Source organism: Eulemur rufifrons, chromosome 3 (genome assembly GCF_041146395.1).
Source record: "Eulemur rufifrons isolate Redbay chromosome 3, OSU_ERuf_1, whole genome shotgun sequence".
Taxonomy (NCBI): Eukaryota; Metazoa; Chordata; class Mammalia; order Primates; family Lemuridae; genus Eulemur; species Eulemur rufifrons.
Genome location: NC_090985.1, coordinates 3,223,895 through 3,239,779, shown reverse-complemented (window position 1 = coordinate 3,239,779; position 15,885 = coordinate 3,223,895). Strand labels below are relative to the sequence as shown.

The 15,885-nt window shown below is 44.6% G+C and overlaps 1 protein-coding gene across 4 annotated transcripts in view; it reads left to right on the top strand.

Annotated features, from left to right (window-relative positions):
• Window positions 1–1,498: 1,498 nt before the first annotated feature.
• SH3GL3 (SH3 domain containing GRB2 like 3, endophilin A3) overlaps window positions 1,499–15,885 on the top strand; it is a 125,607-nt gene continuing 111,220 nt past the window's right edge. For all 4 annotated transcript variants that reach the window (XM_069465646.1, XM_069465648.1, XM_069465644.1 and 1 more), the window contains exon 1: window positions 1,499–1,730. Coding sequence is in view for 2 of the 4 variants with exons in the window: in XM_069465644.1 (XP_069321745.1) it covers window positions 1,686–1,730 (45 nt within the window). In the remaining 2 variants the exon portion in view is untranslated. The remainder of the gene's footprint in view (window positions 1,731–15,885) is intronic.

Sequence of the window (15,885 nt, the reverse complement as noted above, 5' to 3'; positions counted from 1 at the left end):
TATAAGGGAGACCCTCCTGTCCTGGACCCCCGCTCTGCCTTAGGGACTGGGTAGCCTGCAATGGAGCCTTCTGTTGAGTGGGGTTTGGACTGTTGTGTGGACAGGTCGTTTTGCTATGCTGTTCTGATCCAGCTGTCACTACTCTCACACCTTCTGGTTATCTATCTGTGGCCGGTGTCAACCATACCTCTGCCAGTCGAGGCCACGGTGCTCACACCAGTCATACTAACCAAGGCTCCGACGGGGGCGAGGGGGGCGGTGGGTTAACCTGCCATCTCTATTAAGTTCATGAATTTTCGCTGATGTCAGAGAAAGACCACTGCTGATTCCAGTCCACACCCTGGAGTCGAAAGTGGTGAGGCACAGAGTGTAGTTATTCGCCCAGTCCTCACTAGGATGATGTCAGGGATAAGGACTCAGCCCCGACTGTGGGTTGGGAGCTCACAGCCAGGGGAGAGGCTGCCTGACTTTTGTCCCTGAGAAATGCTATAGCGGAGTGGACACCAGGGCACAGGAGTAAACCAGAAATGTCCAGGGCAAACAGGGGCTGCTGGTCACCCCAGATGGGACCTGGTGAGGACTCAGAAAGAATTTCTTTTAGGTGGAGATAGAAGGACGAAGATGTTTGTTTGTTTGTTTGTTTTTTCCAGTGGAAAGTGTTGCCAAAAATGGGTTCTAGGTCTTGGGAGACTTCATGTCCTTTGTAGGCCAGATTCAGCGAAGATGCTGGACCTGTTGGGGATAGCTTTGACACGAGGGTCAACGCAATGCTCCCCATGTCCCTGGCTGGACCTGGGCTGTGAGCGCGTTGACCTCTGGACCTGTGCAAAGTGAAGCTCTGTGACTGACATACCTGCGAGGGGTTAGCGAGGGGGCCTGGTCTGATGCATTCTTCCGGGTATGGAACGCGCTGTTTACGACACCTTGAAGATAGCTGCTGTTAATGCAGGTGACAGTGGGCTTAACACACCAGGAAGGCGAGCACCTTATTTATGAGTAAATAACTCCACAACCCAGAGGACCCAGGGCTCCCAGAGGACCACGACGTTTGAGCAGATTGTCGCCAGAGCACTGCGTGGAGAGAGAAGAAAGCCCGCCGCCCACAGACCGCCTCCTCCTACTGCAGGTTTCTTGTCCTGTTGCATCTCTCCTTCCCGAGTCCCTTTCTCAAAACGTATGCCTATGGAAAATAGGCGGAGGGAGGCGACGTTGGCCGTGAGTGAATGTCCCAGGAGCGCAGAGAGGTGATCCCTCTCCCCGTACCCCTGACAGTCTCAAAAGCAGACCCATGCCGTCCTGCGCCAGCAAGCAGCACTGTGTGGCTCCGCTCCCCAGGCACCCAGGACACCCCCGTCCCGGGTCCGGCTCCCAGGCGGGTCGTCCTCGGGGCTCAGATCCTCCAGGTCCCCACGCAACAATGAGGCGTGGGCGGCCCCAGCGGCCTCATTTGCATACCGCCGCGGCTCGGCCAATGGGCTGCGCAGGGGCTGTGGAGCGCAGTGTTGCCATCTGCGTGCGCGCGTGTGTGCGAGTGTGACAGCGGCTGTGGCCGTGGCCGTGGCCGTGGGAGGCGGGCCCGGCGGAGCCCAGCCGCGGGGACCGGCCCGGCGCCCGCTCCTCAGCGCGTCGCGGCTGCGTGGCCGGCAGAGCCCCGAGACCACCCGGCCGGGCTGGTGGCGGCCGCGATGTCGGTGGCCGGGCTGAAGAAGCAGTTCCACAAAGCCAGCCAGGTAGGGAGGCGCGGGGGGCGGGAGGGGGCCAGGGAGCTGCGGCCCCCCAGGCGCCCGGGCCTTTGGGATTCCGGCTCCCCGAGGGGCCTTGCTCGGGGCTCCATTTCTTCCCGCCGAGGAGAGCGCGAGGCGGGGTGAGGGGCTGCCCGGTCTCTCTTCGGCTGCTTGGCGCCTCCTCCTCCCTGGCCCCGGCCTCGGATCTACCGTGGGCCGCAGCAAATCTGACGGGTCTGAGCACAGCGCAGGGGTGGCGGGCCACGGGGAGAGAGTGGGCGTGCGGAGGCCTGGAGGCCTGCCCCGGACGGGCGCTGGGAGGGCACCCTGGGGAGTGTGAGGCCACAGGGCCTCCCTCGAGTCCCCAGTCTTTTGGTTGGGGGCACCTCGTGGGAGGCACCACCTCGTGGGAGGCACATCCTGCCGCCTCCGGGGATGCAGTCCGTGGACTTGGCGCCTGCCTGGGCCCCGCCGCGCTGCCCGCGCGCCTCGGCACGGACTTGGCCAGACTGCGTCTGGCCCCCGGCTGGGGCTCTCCGCCGCGGCCCTCCCTCCCCGTGTGTGCCCGGGGCTGGCTCCAGGCTTCCGACAGCCTGATGGGGAGACAGGGAGCCAGACGCGTAAACAAACGGTGCCAGACACACCTCCGCGCACGGAGGATGTCGGATAACACAGTGGGGGCGTTAGGGAGAGCTTCCCGGAGGAGGAGACATGTCATATGAGAATTAAGTATGAGGGGAGATTGTGGTTGGGGGTGCGGGAGGAAAGGGGGAAGGACGTTACGAACAGAAGAAACAGGAACACAGACAAGGAGACAAGCAGTGGATGTGTGTGTGTGTGTGTGTTGATGACGAGCAAAATTGTTTTCCAACATTGCAGTCTCTTCCAGCTCTGGCAGAGCTCACGCTGTGAAACCTATTCCCACCAGCACCGATGCTTATGTTGCACCCCCTGCTTCCCCAGCGCCAATTTTGTTAGAACCAGGGTGGACAGATTTCATTCAGATTCCACATTTGTGATGAAGTTTCATCCTGCTTCTCCCCAAAATTGACCTGTGAAAAGCAGCAGGAATTAGAAGATTCTCTTCTTGTAACCTCAGTCCCAGGCTGAAAGGCACTGCTGTCCCCTCACTCACACCCCTTCCATGAGGAAAGTGGGCGATGCTGTTTCTGGCTGGGGGCACTGGGTGGATAGTGGTGCTATTCAGGGCCACCAGGAGCCCTGGAGGAGGGGTCGGTGGGTGATGATGGAGATGGTGGATCTAGGGCTGTCCCCGCAGCACTTTGAGGGGTCTTTGGGATATTGGTGTCACTGGCCTGGGGCCAGGTGCATATCCTAACCTGGGGCTCAAGGGGTGAGACCAAGACTGTGGAGCTGCTGATTTGGGGGCATTTCCAGACTAAATGGAGATTTTAAAATGTAAGACAGAAATGAGAAATGCACAGTGGGCTAAAGACAGACTCTAGGGAGCACTCACATTTAGGGACAATGTTTAGCTCAGTACTTGAGCAGTGACCACACAATGCATATTTATTGAATAAATGAAATTTTGGTGTGGAGCAACAGAGGAAAGAAAGAACTAGTAGAATACAGGAGAGAGATTATCATGGAAAGAGGATGTAAGTGCAGGAGCAATCAACAAGTGCTTCTGTGGGCTGAGTACTGAGGAGTGCTCTCAGCTCTCTGGGACAGCCAGGAGGTTGAGTGCTGCTGTGGGCAGGGCAGCGCCAGAGAAATCGCTGGCTGTGCTTGTTGCACTGGCTTCTCTAGCATTGGCTGGGAACAAACCTTCTCTTCTGAAACAGATTTTTTTTATTGGATACAGACTTCACAGGAGCAAATCTCAGAGATCACCAAGACATAAGCCCTTGGATGATTGAAGTTGGTTTCTGACCACTAACCAGAGTGAATGGTTGAAATCCTCCCAAGTTATTGGCATTGGAGAAATATTTTTCTAATGATGGGTAGTTTGGTTTAACTATCCATAATCAGTCCATTAAAAATGAAATGAGCAAAGGGTCTAATTTAGCCTTTTATTTTCATGAGCTAAAATCATTTGTGACTTTATCTGTGAAAGGAAAGACATCACAGATTCTCTCTGGGCTCCCTGGCCACACTTTGTGGTTAAAGTGCCCAATAGATAACATTTTTAATCTGTTCTAGAAGTCCTTCTAAGAAATCTTGCAATACAACCGATTTGGTGGAGAAATTAGACCCAGTTTAATACAATAAGAGGGAGCACAATAATAAAAAATGCCAGATGTTCTTCTCAGAAATCATTTTAACAGTGAGTTTTAATTCATATAGAATTTTCCCAAGGGCAGGAGAATGGGAGCCCGAGATGATGTCAGTGGCTAAATAATTCCCAGGGCTCCAGGCCTGGCTCGGCCAGTGACCAGCTCTGTGACCTAGAGAACATGACTTAACCCAGCTGGACTTTGGTTTTCTCTCTGTATGATGAATTAGAGGATTTAAATAAAATTGATCATGGTGATGATTGCACAACTCTGTGAATATACTAAATGCCATTGGATTGTACACTCTGATGGGTGAATTGTATCTTATGTGAACTATGTCTCAACAAAGTACATATCCTGTATGTGTGTGTCTACATACACATATATACATCCCAGTTCTGAAATTCTTAAGTAATTCACTTAAAGCATTTCAGAGAAAGACAAAGATGATGAAGTGGATCTTTTACAGATAAGGGAACCAGGACCATGGCAAACTGAGATTATGTTTCTCAGTGACAGGAAAGGTAAAATTACATATAACCTAGTTAACTATTCCTTTTTTCCTGATACTTTACCTATATTTGAGAAAAAAATTCTCATACTTACCTTACAGAGAATGAAGAACTCTAAACCCCAGGGATTATGTATGATTTTGGCAGCACATGGAGACCAACAGGAAGGAGGAAGACATAAATGAAAAGAGTATAAGTTGAACTAATGACAAAATATAATTCTTTGCTTTAGCATTTAGGACTAGGACATGTTTCCTCTGTTTGCAATTAAATACTATTTTTCTCTTGCCAAGATGTTTTATTATAATAGAGCTGTTTACTCTTCTGGTAGGGCTACAGCTTGAGCTATTAGAAATAAATACAAATAGCTTAGAGATGGCATTGTGGTTTCCTGTTAAATGCGGTGCCTGACCAATAAAAATGTAGCTTACAAAGATTACATCAGTGTTACCGCTCACTGATTGGTGTTCATTATGCTTATTTCACAGTAATTTTTGTTGACAGCGTTTGTTGTTGGTGCGGGAGGCTCAGGCCATACCTGTGTGTGTTCTGGCCTGGGAACTGTACTAACGGCCACCACATTCTTTCCGTTTCTGGACTGCCCTGCCCTCCAGGGGCCTTGTTCTATATCCCGTAAAAGTCTGGGGACCATTTTCATCTGTCCCCTTTTTCTGCTTCCCTCTCTGAGGCTCACCATCTAGTGGTGATACCCTGTGGGTTCCATGTTAAATTTACTTCTTTTTGCCCTTATGTAAGCAGTGCCCTTTAACCTCTGTCATGTGACCCAGCAACACACTAGGGAAGGAGAGCCTCTAACACAGCTGTTTACTCACTTTCCTCCCTTTCTTTATTAATGCATTAACCAGGAAAATAAGTAGGCAGAAGGAGCCTGGACATAATTTGTGTAATCACTGATTACAGGCTGGCCATTTATGGGTAAATGCTTCAGAGAAGCATATTCTTTGAAAATTATGAGATTCTCTGGGGAGGCATCAGAAAATAAGTTAAAGCTAAAACAGTCCTGCTCCTTTCCACATAGATTGCTTGATAAATTAACCCATAAATCTATATGTGTATGTGTGTGTGTGAGTGTGCGTGTGTGTGTGTGTGTGTGTGTGTGTGTTTAGAGTCAGGGTGCTAGGGCAGATGTTCGAATTGATTTTGATTTTTTAAAAATATCTGGAGGGTACAATATAATCCAAACATTTCTTACCACTGATGACTTTTTGTTCTATAAAGTAGATTAAACTCAGGGTATCTATCACTTGGAATTTGATTTAAAAATGCATTTGAAAGCAGGGATTTTTTTTTCCCCTGTTGATTCAGTTTAATTTTTTAGCTTTATTAACAAATTGAATGTCAATTGTATTTCCCAAAGTTAAGTATGTATGGGGGTGTCTTGTGTATTTGGGGAAGCTATTATTGGCATGCTTTGTCTGGAAAATAAAACTGTCAGTAAACAGAACTGACACACTACTTTATTTGGCTAAATAATAGGTGAACATATTCTAGAGATTCTACATCAGCAAAATGTGGATAGTTAGATTTTGCTTTTCAATAGAAACTCAGGAAAAGAGTTGGCAGGGAGGGTCTGGGGGAAGTACTAGGGATGAGATCAGGGAGCATTGTTCCAACTCTAAATATTCCAGTTCTTCTTTGAAATGCCTTTGCCATGGGCTCTTCCTTTGCAATTCCCATCTCCACATGTTTTTACCGCACACGGCACCGGCAACCAGTGACCCTCCTGAGCCCAGTGATATTCCTTCTGACTTTCTTTCTAATCCTTTGGATGACGGTGCCTTTCCCCTGGCACTGAGTAAATCTTTCTCAAACACTGATGCTGTCAAGTGTTAAGGCTGCTTAAACCATCCATCAGTGGTAGAGGCTGCTGCTTTCTCAGGCTGGATGACTTGGGTCTGCCCTAGTGAATCTAATGTCTGAGTCATATCTCGTCATCCATGTCCATGTTCTTTCTTCCTTATGGGCCACAAATCAAAAGTCCAGAGGGGCCCCGTCAGCTCATGTGTAGGTGCTTCTCTGCTTCTGTAGTGTAACTAACTGTGGACAAAGCGCACCTGGCTAGTCACTGCACTGTGCCCCCAACCCCATCCCCCGCATCTTCTCAGGGACTTTGCTCCTGTTGTTGTATCTCTCTTCTGTACTAGATTTCTTCTCTCCTGGACCGTTTCCATTGTGGGACAAAGACAAAGGTTTAAGAAAATAATGGAAAGTCTAAGTGAGTTGTGGAGGATTTATGAAAGATGAGTCTTGTGGTGCAGTAGTCCCCAACCTTTTTGGCACCAGGGACCAGTTTCCTGGAAGACAGTTTTTCCACAGACCAGGGGGTAGGGTGGCAGGGGGATGATTCAAACACATAACATTTAAGGTACAGTCAAACCTCCCTGCTAATGATAATCTGTATTTGCAGCCACTCCCCAGCGCTAGCATCACCGCCTCAGCTCCACCTCAGATCATCAGGCATTAGATTCTCACAAGGAGCCGCAACCTAGATGCCTGCATGTGCAGCTTACAGCAGGGTTCGCTCCTATGAGAATCTAATGCCGCTGCTGATCTGACAGGAGGCGGAGATCAGGCAGTGATGCGAGTGATGGGGAGCAGCTGTAAATACAGATGGAGCTTCGTGGGCTCACCTGCTGCTCACCTCCTGCTGTGCAGCCTGGTTCTGAAAGGCCATGGACCGGACCTTACTGGTGCATGCTCCTGGGCTTGGGGACTGCAGTTGTAAAGGGAGTTTTGTGTGTGATTGTGTTGGCTGGGATTGGAAGGGAATTGTTTATAAGTTTTCCAAAGAATTTAGCATTGGTGTCAGGGGAGTACTGACATAAGACCAGAGCAACAAGGTTTTCTTTGAATGTCAGTGTACTCTTAGTAAAAACATTGCAGAAGGTTTTGAGTTTAATTCTGAAATCTGTTTCATTAAATTTTCAATTGTCTTCTAAACTGCAGCTTTTCCTGTTTTACAGTTTCTATATTAATTTCAAGTTGAAAGGTCTGTCTTCTTCATTTAAAATGATAATTTCATTTCTTGAGGTAGATCTTTCCTCCTAAAGCTTTTCAGATTCACATCTCAAGGGTTTGGTTTTTTGCTACATCTCTCCACCTCTGGGTTGCAGGTTATGTATCATTGCCTTCTGCTCCTCTTCCTTCTCCACTGGAACAGGTACATCTTTTTGCTTAACTAAAGTGGTGACTCTCTCCCTCAACTTTTCCATCAGTTCCTGTATCTTTTATTTTCCCAGTTCTGATTGTGCTATTGTGGTCTGACACTGAGAATATTTGTCTTAAAGTCTTAGAAGAACAATGGTTCCTCCAGTATAACTTGATTCTGTACTCTTGGCTTTTCTTTTCTTTCTTTTTTCTTTTTTTTTTTTTTTTTTAAGAGAACGGGTCTTACATTGCGCAGGCTGGAGTGCAGCAGCTAGTCACAGGCACTACAGCCTGGGTGCAAATGATCCTCCCAGCTCAGCCTCCCAAGTAGCTGGGACTACAGCTGCATGCTACTGCACCTGGCTTTCGCTTTTCTTGATGTATCTAAATTGTTCTATGTAACCAGGCAATTTCACATCCTTTTACTTTTTCTAAAAGTCATACATTTCTCTGCTCAAGGTACTGGTTTACTTGTTAAATTATTCTTCTGTAATATGGTATACATTCATAACCTTGGATATGCCTCTTCCAGTGTCTAATTGAATTCAGGTACCTTTTCATCAGATTCAACTTCCAGGTTACCTAAATGGGCTTCCCATAAGGAGAAGTAGTCATACTACGGGAGGTTTGTCTTTTAAGTAATTGGCCTGGAAACAGAGATTTTGTGTTTCATTAAAAGAGTTTCTTATGCTTTGTGCTGTCTTTATTAGGTTTTCGATTATTTGGGAAAACAGTCATCTTTAATAAGTGATGCTAAATCTTAAAATTACATTTATGTGGATGTGTTGATATGAATGTTCTAAAAATTTTGTAAAACTTATAAAGATCTGATGATCCTGGTGTGATGCTATCAGTCATGATTCTGGTTGTTATGTTAAAATATTGTATATAACAGAAGTAACTAAATTTCCTTGTTAATTGTTTGTTGTAATGAATTAGCATCAGATTTTTAACCGTGGCTATTCTAAATTTTCATCACCTACAGTTTTGATTCGCCCCTGAAGGCATCTGCAGTCATATTCATGGAAAAGACTCTAACAAGTACTCTTGAAAACATGTTTCTGATAACTTAAAAATCAATGGACTAAGTAAAAATTTCCAAAACTCTAATACAAAAACTGATGTATTCATGAGACTGCCAACAAAGATAAAACAGAGAAAGAATTAATTACATGGGACTAAACTGATAATAGATTATGATTTTTATGACTTTTATTTAAAATATTGCTGGTTCTTTAATGTTTTATTGTCCAGATTTAAGGAAGCTTTTCTTTTTAGATACATATATTTTACAGAAATTTGGTAACATATACTCTTGTGAACAGTATTAAAATATTTGCTTTTTCTATCTGATCCATCCAAAATTAAAACTATTCATGAATATTTTTCACTTTATGACAATATAGTTAATTATTAAATACATAAGTTCAATAAAAATTTATTTTCTTTAAAACAGGATGCAATAAAAACGGTTATATTACCAACGTTTGATGAAATATCATATTTAAAATTGTTTATAGTTACTGCTGATAAATTCTGAAGCTTGCCTTGATTTGGCTTTCTAGCTTCAAAAGTTAAAAAAAAAATCCTAATCTGAGTTACACCTATGTAAACACTCAGGCCTAATCTGATAAAATTAAATGTATTTTACAAACAAATCAGTCTTATTCTGATTATCTTTGGTAAAAGTCAGGATGACTGTAGTGCACCTGTCATTAGACTGTAGCCCTGTGCATTGTTTTCAAGTTTTATTATCTATCTGCAGAACAGGCTGAATGCTAAATTCTTCTGGGTTTCTTCAATCCAATTTTCTACGATGTAATGAGTAAAAGTGGAAACTGCCCTTTCCTGAAGCCCTGTAAGCTAGAACTGAACAACCTGATATAAATTTCAAGGGACAAGCCTTGTGCCTGATATGTAGGCCACACAGGAAGTTCACTAAACCACCAGATGCTGTAGCCAGGGGCATTCAAACTGCAAAATTGCTGACTTCGTGTTCCAGACAGCTTTTCCCAAGACCACGAGAAGGATACTCCATATCTTAATGAGACTCTTACCCCCTCCTAATGCTTACCTTTTTCATTTGACAGGTTAATGCTGTAATTAAAATTTCACAATCAGTAACTGCTGTGGCTCACTTGACGGAACCTGACCTTAAGAAATCCTTTAGTCCACCTGATGGGTAACTTTGGCCGTACCCCTAACACAACTTTTTGTTCAGATGGTGCTAGTGGTCCCTTTCACAGAGTTGGCACTGTGTTATCTCAACCCAGCCACGGAGGGCGACTCACTGGCTGCAGCAGGTCTCACCCGACTCCCCCAGGGTCTTGTGATTGGTTTAGTTCTTAGTTCACTGCCCCTGGGCTTGGCTCTTAGTTCAGAACCATTGTACAAACTAGATTTGTCATATTCCTGTTGGTTTTACTTTGTGTTTTCCTCTTTAAAAATGTGTACCTGTTGTCTGTCAAATCTCTGCAGAAATGCAACTCCTGACAGAATGGTGTGGCCCAGCATCTTGAAATGACAGCCAATGCCTACGAAATAGACGAAAATCCAACTCAGTAGTGAAATCCAGGTAGACCAAGCCCGAGAGCTTCTCCTTCTGGCGTTCTTTTTGCTCAAATGTGACTATAAAAGGGTCTTGATACTGACTTCCAGCTGGTGATTACCTTCCCCCAGTGTGGGACAAGACTGGAACTAACTGGAACAGGTCCCTCCTGGCACTGAGGGACACTCAAAACCCGACAACAGGCTGATTGACCCGTGGTGCTTTTGCAGAAAGATCTTGTCCAAAACCTTGCACTCTCTCCAGTCGTCTTACCCAGCTGCACAGATTGACATACAATCTATACCTTGATTACTCTCTAAATTATATTTCTAGCTTAGATGCTCCTCCTGGATACACACTCATAAATCTTAATGCGTGTATCACCTCTCTCCTTGGAAATTTAAAAAGATCTCAAACTTAAGATGTGTAAAACCGATTTTTTTTTTTTTGAGACAAGGTCTTGCTCTGTCACCCAGGCTAGAGTGCAGTGGTGTCATCATAGCTCACTGTAACCTCAAACTACTGGACTCAAGCGATCGTCCTGCCTCAGCCTCCTGAGTAGCTGGGACTACAGGCACACAACAACATGCCTGGCTAATTTCTTTTCTTTCTTTCTTTTTTTTTTTTTTAAGAGACAGGGTCTTGCTATGTTGCCCAGGCTTGTTTCAAACTCCTATCCTCAAGTGATCCTCCTGCCTTGACCTCCCAAACTGCTGAGATTACAGGCATGAGCCACCGTGCCCAGCCTGAAATTACACATTTTATGTCCTTAATGGTGATAGCATTATTCAAATTATCTCTTTCATATTGACTGAGTTTTATTAGTGTTTGTTGTTCAAGCAATTGGTTCATTTCAATTAAGTGACCGAATTTATGTGTGGAGTGTTATTTTTCCCTTATTATCTTTTTGATGTCTGCATGGTATGTAGTAATATCCCATCTTTCATTCCTGATATTGGTAATTTGTGCCTTCTTCCGTTGTCTTTGCCAATCTTGCTAGAGGTTTATCAGTTTTATTGATCTTTTCAAACAACCAGCTCTTTGTTTTATTTTCTCCATTGTTTTGCTGTTTTTAATTTCAATGATTTTTACCCTTTGTTATCTCTGTTCTTCTGCTTGCTTGCGTTTATTTTATTTTTTTCCCCTAGGTTCTTCAGGGAAATCAGATTATTGGTTTGAGACCTTTTCTCTTTTCCAATGTACAAAGTTAGTGCTACATATTTCCCTCTCAGCATTGTTCCAGTTGGGTCTTACTAATTTTGGTATGTTATATTTTATTTTTTATTCAATGTGTTATATTTTTTACTTCCCTTGAGACTTTCTCTTTGATCTATGTGTTATTTAGAAGTGTATTTTTTAGTTTTCAAGTGTTTGCAATTTTTTCTATTACTGATTTCCAGTTTGATTTCATTGTCATTATCGAATATACTCAATTCTTTTAAGTTTTTAAGATGTTTATTTTATGGCCCAGGATATGGTCATCTTGGTATATGTTCTGTGGGTGCTTCAAAAAATGTGTATCTCTGTTGTTGGATGGAGTGTTCTAAATAAATCATCTCAATGTTCATTAGCTTCTGTTGGTTGATAGTGTTTTTGAGTTCCTCTGTATCCTCACTGATTTTCTGTCTAGTCCTGCTAATTGTTGAGAGAAGTCTTCAACATAATGGTGGATCTGTCTGTTTCTTCTTTTACTGCTATCAGTTTTGCTTTGCATAACTCGCAATTCTGCTGTTTGGGATTGATATGTCTACTTGATGCATTTACTCTTGTCATCATATAATGTTTCCCTCTGTCTCTGGTAATTTTCTGTCTTCTGAAGTCTACTTTGTTGGATGTTAATATAGCCAATCCTGCTTTCTTTTGATTAAAGTTTGCATGATTTATATTTTTTCATCCTTTTACTTTCAACCTTCCTATATTGCTGTATTTGAAGTTGTGTTTCTTATAGACAGTGTATGGCTAGGTCATGCTTTTTAATCCACTCTGCCAGTCTGTCTTCTGATTGGTATATTTAGACCATTTACATTTAATGTAACTATTTATATTAATATATTAGGGCTGGAGGTTGTCATTTTATTTTTTGTTTTGTTTGGTTTTTTTTGTTTTGTTTTGTTTGTTGGCTCTGTTCTTTGTTTCTTTTCTTTTTTCCCCTGCCTACCTGTGTGTTAGGTGAATTTTTTTTGTATTCTATCTTGATTTTTATGTAGTGTTTTTGAGTGTATCTCTTTGTACAGCATTTGTAATGAAGGTTCTAGGTATTACATTACACATATATATAAAACCTACCGATGCCGGCATCTTACCAGTTCAAGTGAAGGGTAGAAAACTTACCTTCCTTTATCTCCCACTGCCCTTCCCCATATATAATATAAGTGCATTAGGTATTTCCTCTATATACATTTGGAAACACATCAGACAGTGTTAAAATTTGTGCTTTAACCATCAAACATAATTTAGAATACTTAAGAGAAGGAGTCTATTCTGTTTACCTATTTTTGCTGAATGTGTTCTTCCCTTCTTTCTGATTTTCCAAGGTTCCTTTTTTTTTTTTTATGTTTCCTTTCTGTTTAGAGAACCTTCTGTAGCTATTCTTTTAGGATAGGTCTGCTGCTGACACATTCTTTTAGTTTTCCTTCATCTGAGAATATCTTGATATCTCCGTCATTCTTGAAGGATATTTATTCTGGATCTAGGATTGTGGGTTATAGTTCTTTTCTTTCAGCACTTGAAAAATTTTGTGCAACTTTCTTCTGGCCTCCATCATGTTAAATTAAATAAGCAAGAGGCCATTAGCTAGAAGCTGTCTCAGTATTTGAGTTTCTACATCATGTACTGCAACCTAGCGGTATGTAAACAAACTGAAACCTACCTTAGGAATATGATAAATGGCCTAATTTGAGCAAAAACAAGAAGCTGGGTGTCAGTCAGTCACATGCAGCCAAGTGAGCAGACCGTGCCCAAATAAGGCAGGTACCTCATTCCACCATGCTCACATAAGGCAGACACCTGGTTGCACCCTGCTCACATAAGGCAGACACCTGGTTGCACCCTGCTCACGTGAGGCAGACGCCTCGTTGCACCTGCTCACGTGAGGCAGACGCCTCGTTCCACCCTGCTCACGTGAGGCAGACACCTGGTTGCACCTTGCTCACGTGAGGCAGACACCTTGTTGCACCTGCCCACGTGAGGCAGACACCTGGTTGCACCTGCCCACGTGAGGCCGACAGCTCGTTGCACCTGCTCACGTGAGGCAGACACCTCGTTGCAGCCAAGCAGGTGATCTTTCTACTTCACTTCATGTCTGGCCTATACAAGCTCACTGCTCAAACTTCTGGGCAGAGCTCTCTGAACCTCTTCTGGTTCTAAGTGCTGCCTGAGTTATGAATTATTCTTTGCTCAGATAAACTCTGCTACATTTAATTTGTCTAAAGTTTTTCATTTAACAGTGCTTTTCGATGAGAAATCTAGAATTCAAATTGTTTTTTCTCTATAGGTTAGGTGTCATTTGTCTCTCACTGCTTTCGATATTTTTTTCTTTGTCTTTGGTTTCTAGAAGTTTGATTATGTTGTATCTTGGTGTGGATTTCTTTTGCTTATCATGTTTGAGATTTACATAGTTTCTTGAATCTGTATGCTTATGGCTTTTGCCACATTTTGAAAGTTTTCCTCCAGTGTTTCTTTTTTTTTTTTTTTTTTGAGACAGAGTCTCACTCTGTTGCCTGGGCTAGAGTGCCGTGGCGTCAGTCTAGCTCACAGCAACCTCAAACTCCTGGGCTTAAGCGATCCTACTGCCTCAGCCTCCCGAGTAGCTGGGACTACAGGCATGCGCCACCATGCCCGGCTAATTTTTTTTTGTATATATATGATTTAGTTGTCCATATAATTTCTTTCTATTTTTAGTAGAGACGGGGTCTCACTCTTGCTCAGGCTGGTCTCGAACTCCTGACCTCGAGCGATCCACCCGCCTCAGCCTCCCAGAGTGCTAGGATTACAGGCGTGAGCCACCGCGCCCGGCCCAGTGTTTCTTCAAGTGCTTTATCAACCCTGCTCTCTTTTGCCTCTCTTTTTGGGAGTCTGATGACGTGAATGTTGGATCTTTTGTTGTAGTCCCACATGACTCTGAGGTTCTCTGTTTCATTTTCTTTTTTCCCTGTTTATTTCGTTTGTTTTCAGATTGGATACTTTCCGTGGTTCTGTCTCCCAGTTCACATGCTTTTCTTTTTCTCCTGCATTCTCTGGGTGGGCTACAAGCTGTTTTTAAAATTCCAGTTATTTTTCAATTCTAACATTCTTATTTGGCTCTTCTTTTTATCTTCTGTTTCTTTGTGGAGACTTTCTAATTTTCACTTGTTTCAAGCATGTTCACAATTGCTTGTTGGCTCCCTTGAAATCTTTGTCAGATCATGTTAATGTCTCTGTCATCTTGGCGTTGGCATCTGTTGATTGCCTTTTCTCATTCAGCGTGGAGTCCTCCTGGTCCTTGGAATGGTAAGTGATGTTTTGGATTGAAATATGGGCACTTTGGGCTGTTATTTTATGAGACTCTAGTTCTTAAATTGCCTGTTTTTGTTGGTTTTCTTTAACATCGCTCTGGTGGGGGAAGTGGGGGTGGCAATGCCTTATTATTTCCAGGTGGGGGTGGACATCCAGGTTCCCCTCTCAGACTCCGCTGACACTCGCGGTGGGGGCTCCCCCTTATTGCCGAGGGGGAGGGGGAGTTCCGGCCACTGGGCCTCCACTGTTACCTCTCCGGTTGGGAGAGGTTGGAGTGTCTTGTTACTGCTCCCCACGTGGCCTCAACTAACGCCATGGGAGGGGGGGCAGCCTCGTTACCGCCAGGCAGTGATGGAAGTCCTGCCCCTCCCTAGGCCTCCTCTGACGCCACCACAGTGAGGAGGAGGAAGGGCACCCCATTACCGCTGACGGAGGTGGAGGTTCAGGCTGTGTATGCCATCCACCGACACCAAAGGTGGGGGCGGGTGGGGGTTGTCACTGCCTTGTGGGGATGAACATCCCTGCTCCCTACCTGACCTTCTCTGACCCTACGCTGGGGTGAGGAGGGGCAGGGACTGTTGGGTCACCTCATTTCAGCCTGGCAAGGGGAGAAGTCTAGGCTCCCACTCACCTTTTGCTGGTGTGAATGGGGGTGGGCCAGTGTTTTTTTTCTGTGGTGTTTGGCTGGAGTAGAGCAGGTATTGTCTAAAGGTCTTTTGTCTTGCTAGGCTGTCCTCTGCTTGGTTCTCTGTCCAGGGAGAGGTGTTGGGGCTTCAGTTCTGTGTCCATGGGCGTTTCCATGTTGTCCTTCAACTTCAAGTCTTAGATATATGAGGGAAAAGAAAACTCGGAGAACTCACCACCGTGCTGTTCCTTGGGTTCCAAGGTCCCTAGCTGGTGGCTTGCTTCTTTCCACCTTCTAGAGTCTTCTTGTGTTTGGGTTATGTCCAATGCCTAGGGTTTTTAGTTGTGGTTAGTGGGAGGAGTAGGGAAAAGTACAGCTACGTCATCTTCCCAAAGCAAAAGTCCTCTGTGCTACCAGTTTTAATTCCCTTCTTAGCAGATAGTGCTGTCTGGTAGTTTTCTGTCCTGTTCATCCCTTATGGTGCCCCAAGCCCTTCAAACACTGCCTGGCACATAGTAGGTGCTCAGCAATTATCTGCTCATAGCGAATGCACTGTTGGCAAGTGGGGATGATGGTG